Source organism: Trichomonas vaginalis, chromosome III, assembly GCF_026262505.1.
Source record: "Trichomonas vaginalis G3 chromosome III, whole genome shotgun sequence".
Lineage (NCBI taxonomy): Eukaryota > Parabasalia > Trichomonadida > Trichomonadidae > Trichomonas > Trichomonas vaginalis.
In genome coordinates, this window is record NC_067205.1 from 6,652,158 (window position 1) to 6,664,797 (window position 12,640).

Genomic DNA, 12,640 nt, shown 5'->3' on the forward strand with positions numbered 1-12,640 from the left:
ATCAACCTGCAATTAAGTTGGAATGATTATTATTAAAATAAAGAGTACAAAGCCATATCTTTGATAATCAATATCACAGAATCTGGAAATTATTTTTTGGCATTTTCATATGTAGCAGTCTTATCATATTAAGCAATATTTATTCAAGCAAATACATCACTTAATGCTTCTCTTCTTGCTGAATATTCAAATTTTAAAAATATATTTATTGATGTAGAAAACTTGAGATCTAGAGGCTCAATTCAATTTAAAAATGGATACAGATTCAAATTTACTCATATATTAAATAGCAATTTTGTAAATGCCAGAGGAACAATTGCATTTTATGAAGGTGATTAGTTTTGCAACTCATTTGTTGAATTACAAATTGGAATTAAAGAAGTAAATTACTCTAGTATTGCCAATTGTGTAAAAAACAATGGAATTGGCGCTGCTCTAATTAGATTAATGAATGGAAAAATAAAAATTCAGAATGATAATGTATGTAGCTGTAAAACAGTAGGTGCATGCTACTTTTATGTTTGGAATGATAGAAAAATTAATTTATGTATGATATCAAATTGCAGCAGTTCTAATGATCTAGAATATAGTACTGCAATAGTTTTACGTTGCAGTAACAAGAATATCATCACTCAATGTAACATTATCTTAGACGTTGCAAAAATTGTAGTGCAATATTCAGGAAATTGAGTAACTGTTGATGGATTGAAGACTAAAACATGAAGTTGAAATTAATGAATTAAAGAGGATATAAATTGAAATACATTTTTGAATAAAAAATTAAATTAACATGGTTTTTAGAATGCAAAACTTAAGGCAATTAGGACGTTATTATGCAACAAAAAAGTTACTTATGTAATTCGTCAGTAAAATGTATTGGTTAATCGATTTATTTTCGGAATTTAAAAATTTGAAAGATAAAAATTGTATTTTTCAAAAATTCGAAAATTTAGCATAGTATTTGCCTTGTTTGCATATATTTTCCGTTAAAAAAAGCCTTATCAAAAAATTGAATTCTATCGTAATCCAATGAAAAATGTTCAAGTTTATTATTTGGCTTATTATTAATATGTATTAATTTTATTATTAACCCTAAAATGAAATTTCTTTGTGTATTCAATCCAAAATTATCGCATAGCATTAGATACATATTTTGATTATAATTTAAATGAAATTGCATAATAATATTTTCAATGAATTCAAAATTTTCGATAATACACTTTATCTGAAATCTATTCCAATACAAAACATTAAATTGCAAAAAATTGAAAGGGTTCTTTTTGAATTATACATCATTCAATTTGATTTCCTTCAAAAGATATGAACTTTACAATAAAACAGATCGAAGCTTTTTTGAAGCACATATTGAAATATTTCAAATTAAGAATTTACAGGCATTTTGTGAGAAAAAAAAATTCAAAATATGAAGAATGAAGGATTTCCAATCTGGACGAACCTCTCTGGATGGAGCGAACTCTTTTATTTCTTCCATCTCATTTGTTCACGCCAAGATATGTATCCTAGAATACGAAATATTATAGAGCGGATGATGCCAATCTTATTATTCTTTAAATTCACCGTTTATCATGAATTACTCGCGAGTTTAGGCGATTCTAAATTCACGGCCTTCTTCGGGGAACTTGTTTATAACGTTGTCACCTTAAATTTTCTAGGAGCCAAGTACATCGCCACATTTTTCTTTACATTCGGAATTTCTTTTAGCATTTACGTACTATACTACTTTTATCATCGCGATAAACTCATCAGACATCAAACAGCCGCTGTAATTTGTTTCATTATTCAAGAACTTTGTCCATTATTCGGTGCATACTCATCATCCATATTGCTTTTAATCATTTCTCAAATAATAGACCATGAAGTTTCATATTTATCACTTTATTTAGGAATATCTTCTTTTATCATCTTTGCTTCTTATACATTCTTAGGTTCATTATTCAGAAGATCAGCTACATCACGAGACTCAGTTTGTCACGCGTTTTGGAGACATTTGAACTACTTTTATATCTTTTTATTAACATCAAGTGCTCAACAGATCTGGATCTTCCAGAAACTATTTAAGAAAGGCATATATATTGTTTTGAGTGTCAATTTTGTCATCGCTTTTGGATTATTTTTATGGTTTGGAACATTACCATATTTTTCACCTCCTTCCAACATTTACGCGTTATTTACAACAGGACACATGTGTTGTGTCATTATTTTATCATTCTTTTTTCATGCATTTGAATTTAATATTTTTATTAAGATTATGATTATGTTATTTACATTTTTAACATGGAGATTTTATTTGGCCGCAAAAGTTTTTCATTTATGGTGTAATTTTTATAACAAAATTTTTCATATTGAATCAGATTTGATTATTGACATTGACAATCAAGTAGAAGTTCCACGGTATTCACCATCGAATCTAATGATCATGACTCATTACATGTTTCTTTCTAAATACCCTGAATTGACTGAATTAATCATCGCAATTATTGATTCTGACATTGATGAAAATTTGACAATTGAATGTGCGAAAATGTTAATGATTATTTCTACAATTCCTCATCGAATAAGAGAGAAATTGTTTAAAGTAGATATTAAGAATTTGGCTTTAGCTTCGAAACCATTTTTATGTGAACTACAATATGAAATGAATAGATTGGAATATAACAAAGAAGATATTGAAAATTCTTTAAAATTCTTAGAAGAACAAAAACAAAAAACAAAAATTTATTTGTACGCGTTTTCGAATTCTATGTGTGATACAACGTATTTTAGTCATAAATTCTCAACATTAATTAATTATTCCATTGTCTGTCATGACTTTAAATCAATGAATGAGTATGCAATAGAAGGAAACCCGAGATCGAATGAATTAATTGAATCTTACAGAGATTTCTTGAATAAATATGCAGGCGATTTTTTGTTGGGTGAATATATAATGGCAAAAAATTCAAAAACAAAGTTTCAGCTTTTGAAAACTACAGAAAGTGAGGAAATAACACAATTTGATATAGAAAAACCTTATTTTGATATTACTTATACACAAAATGAAAATTATTCTAATGCGATATCGAATCAAAAGATATTAGACAAATTACCTTTGTATCCTTATATAATAAGTCAGTTTTTGTCATATTTTGTCATTTTTATGTTTATTTTTCCAATTTTTTCATCAAAGATATATGTGAATTCGTCGAAATTCGTGTCTTCCGAGTACTTCAATAGTTCTCATTCTCCTTTTTACTTCAAAATCTCCATGGAAATCAACAATGTCGAAGAATTTTTTAATTCTTACAACAAAACTTTGAAAAGTGACAAAAAATTATATAATGAATTGAACTCTATGTCATTTACAGCGATCCAGAAATATCTTAGTTCTTTTACATGTAAAATTGATAACAAACCAATCATTGACATAGAAAAGTATGATTTCAACAAGTTTAATAATAATTATTACAATATTTTGTCAAAACGATTAATTTTGTCAAAATTTGATCCGAACAATTTTGAAAATCTCAAACAATCTCATTTAGAATTTGAGAAATTATCAGGTATAATAGAATACATATCAGATAGATATTGCCATTGCGCTTTATTAATGAAAACTGACAAACCTGTTTTTAGAATTATTGTTCCATTTTTTATTACTTTAACCCCAGTGTCACTTTTTTGTTTTTGTAACGTATTTTTGACACGAAGATATTTACAAACTATTGTTAAAATTCTTGAAGGAATAGAGACATCTACTATTGAAGAATTTAGATCTAATTTGTATATACAAATCAATACGATGAACAAATCAGGAAATTTCAATGATATTGATGTAGATAATGATGGCGCATTAGATTTAGAAGAATTAGAAGATAATTATAATTATGACCATATAGGGCGTGATGATTTCTCTGATATTATTGATAATTCCCTTGATCAACCAATTATTTTGAATATTTTTGATCCAGGAAGACCTGATACTTATATGATTTATACTGTTTTGATTTTTGCTGCAAGATATATGATGATTGCTGTTGTAATGTCTCTTTATAATAATGCAAAATCAAAGTTTGTGTCGAAAGCTGTTGAATTACAAGGTTTTATTCAACAGGTGTCTAATCTTTACTTCGAATTCGATTCTTTGTTATCAAATATTTCTTCTGTTAATAGTGAAAACAAAATTATTCCTCCGAAAATTTTTGTCAATTTTTCTGACAATAATCTTTTGCCAATTTTTGATAAATGGAATAATTTTATTGACAAAAATGATTTCAATGTTAATAATTCATTGGAAATCATTGAAAATTTGTCAAATGAAGCTATTCAAGAATTGAATAGTTTACAAAAGGATTATAACATTAGAATTGAAACATCCGATTTGAAATATATTGATTTCTTTTATTGGTTTGTTGTTTTTACATTGATTTTGTTATTTTGTATCATTACTTACAGATATATATTGAATATCAAGAACGTAATGAATAATGCAAGGCATTTAGTTTTGATTCTACACTCGAAATACTCTTCAACAGAATCAAATATGATAAATGCTTTAAATCCATTTTTGTCAAAAAGTGACAAAATAAAATTGACAAAAATGTCAGAAATAATTGTCAGCCAAATGAAAGAATCAGTAATTTTCTTTGACAATGACCTGAAAATTACAGGTTGTAACTTACAATCGACGGTTGATTTCGGTTTGCCATCTGACAAAATAGTCACTTCACCTTTGACAAATTTACTTGGCATTGACAGGAATAGAGAGTTTTTTGAGTACTTAGACATGACATCGAAACCTTTAGGAGTATGTACAAGAAAAATTTTCACGTTATTTTCGAAAAGTGACATTGAATTTCAAAGTGTTCTGATTCCTTTGAAAAATCAAGGTGAAATATATTTTTCTTTGATGATGAGGAACATGTCTGATGTCAACCAACTCAAGAAAGAGTTCAAATTCGAACAACAAAAATTGAATACTTTACTTTGGCGGTTAGTTCCTCAGAAAATTTCAGAAAAGTTTTTGACAGATGATTTGAAAGATATAATTGTTGGAAAGAATTGCGCTATTATGTGTGCAACCGCCAAAACCGCTGTCAAACCGGAATTAAGGTTAACTGAATTAGATGTTACAGAAATAATCATGAGTTTGAGTGACAAAATTATGTCACAAAACAAAAACATTATGAGATTGAGGACGTTCAATGGAACTTTTCTTTTTATTGCTGGTTTGTTTGAAGAGAAAAGTTGCAAAGAAAACATTGAAGATCTCATTAGATTTTGCGATGAATGCGGAAAGAAAGTTAAAGATATTTTCAAGAAGAAACAAAGTTTGTGCGGTTTAATCAAAAGTGGAATTGTTTATGGATACATGAGTGGAATTTCTAAAACAATTTTCGATGTTTTGTCAGATTCTGCCATTGAAGTATTTGATTTAATTGACGTCGTTCCTGCAGGAAAACTTTGTATCTTGAAGGATGAATACGAAGCAATCAATGATGCTGATAAAAGATTTGTTGCATATCTGCCTCCAAGAGATGTAGATGTTGAATTGTATATCAACAGAGGAGAATAATTAATTATTTTTTTTTTGTTTGTTTTTATATATAAAATATTATTTTCTAATCTTGTTAAGCAGTTTCTAACGATATTACCATCTTTCATTTTTATTTTCATATGAAGAGAAAACTTAAAAATGAAATGGAAATGCAATTTTTTAAAATTATGCAATCTCACCTAACAATTTTTATTCAGCTTTATGGTATGCGTTTTTAAAATTATGCAAATTGTAGATCCGGTTCCAAATTAAAACTATTTTTATTCAGCTGTCGTTGTGGAATAAAACTACATATTCATCTTATTCTATTAGTTGAAACAACAAGAATAAGATGTTCAAATTATTGACAAAATTGAAAACAGTTTCAATCATTCAAATCTAATAAGCAACACCTAATATGTAAATCTTTCATTCAAAATATTCGTTTCAATAAACCTTTTGGTATCAATAATTTTATTCAATGGCAATGCATAATCATAAAAACAAGTAAAAATATTCATATATATTTAAATTTTTATTCACCGTCATTAAATAATTCATCCGACTCAACATTATTTGTAGTTAAGAACAATGGATTCTGCATTGTAACATTATGGGTAGGTCTGGCCTCATCCAATATTGTCTCATTATTATTGAAATGAATATCATCGGAAATGCTGAATGAAGATGAATCCTTATTACTTGATTTCTTCATCTTCAATATAACAACGATAGCTACAATGATAAGCAAAACTATGCAGATTACAACAATGACAACAATTATTGTTGTCTTCTTCTTCTTGGCAGCATTTTCTTTTGCCTTAAGATCTTCTGGATCTGTTGTGGGTTCAGGTGTAGATTTTCCTGATTCTGGTTTGTCAACTTTTACTGTGAGTGGTTCCTCTTTAACAATATCTGCGTCTGTTGGTTCTGTATCTTTTTCTGTCAAAATGAGCTTAAATTGTTTTTCTCCTTCTGTGTTGAATTGATATTCTTTTGATGTCAATGTTTTGTCACTTTGGTCAACAGCAATTTTTTCATATTTCTTGTTTTCGGAATCATAAATGAACAAGTTTAATTTCTTTCCTTTAGCAATATCTTGATCTGTTACTTTGCAACTAATTTTGAATTTATCACCTGGTTTAACTGCATTTGGAGTGTATACAATATCAGAAATTGTTGGAACATTCTTAATCCAAAAGCTAAATTTTTGTGTAGATGTTTGCTGGTGAGTATCAGCTGCTTGAATTGTTACTGTTTTCTTGCCATATGTTATAGTATTTGGATATTTAACTGTTGCTGTAAATTCCTTTTCTGTTGATGATACCTCACTCACTGTTCCTTCAACTGTTATATGCTCATCATTATCAACAGCAGTGAATGTTATTGTTCCGGAACCAGTTATCCTTCCCTGGATTGGAATTCCATTTGGATTTGAACTTTGATAAGATTTATCTTTCTCTGAAGTTATTGTGAATGAAATTGGATCAACAATATCGAATGATTTATCATCAACAACATTGGATCTTCTAACATTATCAGATGTTGCTGAACATGTTTCCTCAGGACAATCATCAGAAATCAAATAAAACTCAAGATGATGAGTTCCTTCGCCTAAATTTAATGATGTAAAATCGATTGTCCAGTCTTTATTATTATCTTGGGTAGAATATGTAAATGTGTCTGATATCTGAATTTCATTTGTTCCAATTTTTAGTTTCAATTTAAGAACTTTGCCTTCATCTTTATCTTCAACAGTTGTCTTCAAAGTAAATGATTTCTGGTCTGTTAAATAAGGAGGTTCAATAGAACTTGATGTAATTTTTGGCTTTGTTCTATAATAAAATGTAAATGTTAAAGTAGAAGTTGTTTGTATCTCCATTTCATCGCTATCCTTCAAGTTCTGGATTGTTAATGTATATGGTTTATTACTTTGATATCCTAAATCTGTAACAGTATATTTATAAGTTCTTTGATTTTCTGGAACTGTAATTGACTCATTTGAACCATCATCTTTAACTAGATCAAATGTACATTTAGAATTTGTTCCTAAATCAATAGTTATCTGATCATTATTCGTGTAATATTGTTCTGTTGGCCATGCAATTGTCGTTGTTATTTGATCTTTTGATCTTAGGGTTAATTCATAATCATTTGATTTGACAATATCAGTTGTATCTGATGTATCGAATCTTGAGAGCCAAAATAGATAAACTTTTGTTCCTGCTGGAGATGGGAAAGTTATTGTTGGTGAATATGTTTGCTTATTTCCTCCATTAGATTCGAAATTTCCTGGAAGCTTAGTTATTGTAGCACCTTGGACATCTCTTTCTTTGTAGTACATATAAAGAATTTTATGGTCATCGTTATCCTTGATTGTAAATGTAACTGCTGCTTTTTGTAATCCTGGTGTTCCTAAAGTAGTTCCTGAATATGATAAAATAGTTGGCTGATGGACAATGTAATAAGTCAATGTTCCAGTTACCTGGAGTTCTTCGCCATTACTATTTGTTACTGTAATTGCAAGTGGATAACCATCTTTTGAATATGAAATACCGGAAGTAGAGATCTCTATTGGGAATGTATTTGTATTTTCATATGAAGTTTCGCTGGATTCTTTTCCATTAAAGGTGTATTTATATTTACCTCCTTTTATTACATCTTCATAACTGCATGTGACTGTGATTGTTTCTGTATCAGAATAAGTATCTTTATTTGAGTTACATGTGACAGTAGGTTTAGTTCTTCCAATAAGACGAAGAGGATGATGATTTGAATCAAATACATCTGATTCACCATTTTTAAAATTTTGTATAGTCGAAAACCAGAATTCATAATTTTTATCTAAGGGTTCTGCTGGGAATATATATGAAAATTGAAAATCTTGTGCATCTTGCGAACCATTTGATGTGAATGGCGTTTCATATGTTGTTGTTGGAGAATCTTGGACGTTCTTCTCCTTGTAATGCAAATAAAGTTTTTTGCTATCATCAAAATCTTTAATCTTGAATGTGATTATTTTAGTTTGCCCTGATTCTCCAACAATTTGATCTGTTGGTGATTCAATACTGGGTTTATTCATAATATTAAAATTCAATTGACTTGAAATGGTAAGTTGCTCGTTGTTTTCATTTATCATCTCGAGTGTAAGTGGATATCCTCCATCCTTGTAAACAAGTGAAAACTCACTGATAGTGAGATCAATATTAAATGGAGTTTCTGTGTATTCTTGATCTTTCTTACTATTTGCATTTAATGTTACATTATATTTTCCTTTTGTTACATATTGATCATGGGTGTCACATGTGATCCTTATTGTTGTATCTGTATTTGAATAAATGGTTTTGGTTGTTTCACATGTAACTTCAGAAAGGCTTCTTGAAGTGAAAGTAAGATAAAGAAAACCAGATTTATATGCATCATCATCAGCCACTGATGAAGTATCACTAGTTGTTGAAAGCCAAAACTTATAATCCTTGGTAGTATCTTGAGTAAATGTGTATCCAAATGAATATTCTTGTTCAGCTGTTCCGTTTGATGTTAATTTTGGAGCTGTTTGTCTTATTAATTCAACTGTATGTTTATCGTTATAGTGCAAGTAAAGGTCTTTTCCATCATCAATATCACTATAAATAAATTTAATTGTTGTTGAAGATGTTGGAGTTCCAATTATGCTACCGCTATATGACGATAATTTAGGCTTGTTCTTAATATGAAATTTCATTTCAGATGAGGTTACTGTGACTGGTTTTGTATTATCATTTGTAATTGTAATCGAAAAAGTGTGTCCATTTTTATCATATTTAATTCCAAAATCCTTAATTGTCTTTGTTATTTCAATTTTATTTTCTGAATAAGTTTGCTCGGTTGTTTCTGAAAATGTTCCTAATTGATATGTATATTTTCCTGTTGTTATTATTTCATCGGCTATTGTGCACTTAATAGTTATTGATGTAGTTTCGTCACTACTACTATAAGTGTACGTATTTTCTGGATCTGTTGCACATGTAGCAGTTGGATCATCATAAACATAAAATGTAAATGTCTTTGAAGTTTCGCCATCATCGTTTGACACTTTTGCAGTTAATATAATTTCACCACTATAATCTGTCAAAGCCTTTACAAACGGAATATCTGTCTTTTCACCGTTCGTATCTGCTAAATTATATGTATTTGTTACTTTAGTTGTATCTCCTGTCAACGACATTTCTAACGTTGTTTGACCGTCACCATATATTTTGATGTCAGAAATTGTCAGAGTTTGAGATTTGTAAAATTTGTTATTTGCTTGTTCAGGAATCTCAACAGAAGGCTTAACTTTTATTGTAACACTGGCAATACCTATTGTGTTTGAAGTATCACCAGTTTTTTCGCTCAGATAAAAGTAATAAGTTGTTGATTTTTGTAATTGTGCTGTTGTATAATCGAAAGTGGTAGAACTTGTATATGTATAAGGTTCAGTCACTTGAGAATATGATCCATCTCCTGTCGTTGAGTAGTAAAGGTAATAATTAGTCTGCGATTTAAGATATTGAGGTGTAATAGTGACTTGTTTTGTTGATCCTTTATCTACTGCTCCATCTACTATAGCAGTGATTGGTATTCCTTCAACTAATTTAACTTTTGTTACTAATGTAACCGAGTTATCTGATGAAACACTTAAACCCTCCCAAAAATAAGAAACACCAATTATCGAGTTATCAACATCTGTAAAAGAACCTGCTCTAAATGGATCAATAGCAGTAGTTCCATCAGAAGTTGAGCATTCGTAATTTGTTGGGAATTTTTGGTTCTCTTCTGGTGAATTGCCAAAATCAAAGATTATTCTATCTCTAGTTGTAGAATCAGGATTATAAATTAAGTATTGCTTGGTTTGATCAATTCGGTATACGTTATTTTTGTTTGTTCCATCTGTTGGTGGAATATTTATCATTGCTGATACACCAAATTTAAAGTTCTCTATAGAACTCTTTTGAGAACTAATTGTATAGGTTATTGTTAATTCATTGCCACTTGTTGGAATGGCAGAAGCTGTAGCTGTTAAACCAGTGATTTGGCATGTATCATCAGTTGGCTCAGTGGTACTTTTAAAGCAATAAATGAAGCCCTTTTGTTCATTTGTAATTGAAATTGCATCTGATTCTGAACTACTTTCTCCAATTTTAAGATCGAACAGTGCTCTCTCAGTTGATAATTTTCCTATTGTTAAAATTCTTGTTGAAAGAAGAAAAGGGAGCATTATTTATGTATTGGGATAAAATTCAATTTATCGCTCATAAAAAGTTCAAAATTGTCATTTTTAGATATCAAATGATAATGTTTATTTCATCATAATTTTCAAAAAGTGAAAGTTATAAATTGAAAGCATAAAATAATTAATTTCAATGGCAGATTGAGATTAACTTTTTCAAGAAATGATTTTATACATTGCTCAATGTAATCCATATCTAAATTGAACCTTTTTTATGAGCAATTAAATCAACTCATGCTGGTGATATGTTTGTAGTAACTCCTTTTCAACTAAATCTGGCCGATGGTGAGTATTCCATAATTTGGAAGTTATAAAAATGTCTTTCCTAGTAATGATGCCTTTAGAAAAGATTTCTTGTAGTGTTTCACCGATGATTTCTTGATTAAAATAAGACCAAGCAGTATCAATACTTCTAATTCCGCATTCTTCAATTGCATAATGAAGAGCTGCTTTTAATCTAACTTTATCAGTAGCATAGAATGTGCCATAGCCGATTTGTGGTAAATGCATTATTTAAAAAATGAATAAATATATTAAATTGATTCAATGGTAAGGAATGAGGTTAATTGTCACGTTTTTGAATAAATTTTCAATTGTGTGAATATCGTTTCTTCTCAAAAATAGCCTTAAATTTAAATTCAATAAGGTAATTTATCCATTTTCAAGATATAGCTGAACATCAATTCAATAAACTACGAGATGTCTTGTGAGATATAAAAAGGAATACTATGAAATAAATATCAACAAAAATTTTTATAAAAATAACTTATTCTTCTATTTATTTATCTCGTTAATTTGAACTACGTATTTTTCAGCTTCAGGGTATTTAACGCAAGGGATTCTTATTGTCTCAGTAAATAATAAAATTGCGATTGCAAGAAAGAAAACATTAAGAGAAGTGCAGATAAGCTTTACATTAAGATGCTCATCCGGTATGTCCTTTCTTAAAGGGAAATCTTTGATTAGGAAACTAATAATGTCTATTATTCCTTTAATTCCATCACTCAGGATTAAGTAGATCGACCAAAGAAGGGCACTTGTATAAAGGAGCACTCTATTTATCGATACATTGTACATGAAACAATTAAAGAAGTAAACGAAATAGCCAAAAATCAGAGGTTTTGAACTGAAAAATTCTCGAAATGAAGTGCAAAGGTTTTCATGGCAGAATGGTTTTTTAATGAGACTTACTATGGGATATATAATGAACAGCACTATGACTAGGTTGACTAGGCCAACAAATCCGATGAAAAGTTCTGGATCTACATCTGAATTTTGTAAAACGTATTGGCAAAGTATGGCATGAATAGCTTTCATTAGTGATGCTAAAACTAAGTAAACTAGGTTTGGGACGGCAACATGCTTATTTTCATTAGTTAAAAAATCATTAGTTATTTGAACGATTATTGAGCAAGTTAAAGCGATAGTAGCTAATATCATATGAGTGTACATGGCTTTGTGCATGAAAACTTTTTGTATAATGATGATCGCGATGACATTTAAAGCTAATTCAAAAGAATCAAGGGATATTCCCTTATTTAGTGCTGATAAATTACTGAAAAATGTATTAAAAAGATCTAACATAGAAATTATTGGAATCAAAAGCTTCATATTAAAAGGAACTTTAACTTTTAAATCGTTTGGCTTAAATTTATTGAGAACAAGCGCCCATGGTATTGCCAAAGACATTCCCGCTGACATAAATATGAGATTGAAGAATTTTTTACTAAACTTTGCTTTGTAAGGTGGATAATCGATAGTACAATCTGTTTCTCGAATACTAAGTTTGATTAAGGATGATGTAATCTTAAGTATGACTGTTAAAATAATAAACCACCTTCGCAGAAACGAATTGG

General features: G+C 29.2%; 3 protein-coding genes across 3 annotated transcripts; 1 reads left to right on the plus strand and 2 right to left on the minus strand.

Annotated features, from left to right (window-relative positions):
• Nucleotides 1–4,487: 4,487 nt before the first annotated feature.
• On the plus strand, nt 4,488–5,622 carry TVAGG3_0654020 (uncharacterized protein; the record flags this gene model as incomplete). The annotated part of the gene is made up of 1 exon (XM_001314754.1): nt 4,907–5,572. The coding sequence occupies one exon, from the start codon at nt 4,907–4,909 to the stop codon at nt 5,570–5,572; it is 666 nt and encodes a 221-aa protein (XP_001314788.1).
• A 382-nt stretch (nt 5,623–6,004) lies between these two features.
• Nucleotides 6,005–10,779, minus strand: TVAGG3_0654030 (uncharacterized protein; the record flags this gene model as incomplete). Its single annotated transcript, XM_001314755.1, has 1 exon — nt 6,069–10,772. One exon carries the CDS (start codon nt 10,770–10,772, stop codon nt 6,069–6,071), a length of 4,704 nt encoding a protein of 1,567 aa, XP_001314789.1.
• Nucleotides 10,780–10,919: 140 nt separating this feature from the next.
• On the minus strand, nt 10,920–11,332 carry TVAGG3_0654040 (oxidoreductase protein; the record flags this gene model as incomplete). Its single annotated transcript, XM_001314756.1, has 1 exon — nt 11,007–11,294. One exon carries the CDS (start codon nt 11,292–11,294, stop codon nt 11,007–11,009), a length of 288 nt encoding a protein of 95 aa, XP_001314790.1.
• Nucleotides 11,333–12,640: the final 1,308 nt, after the last annotated feature.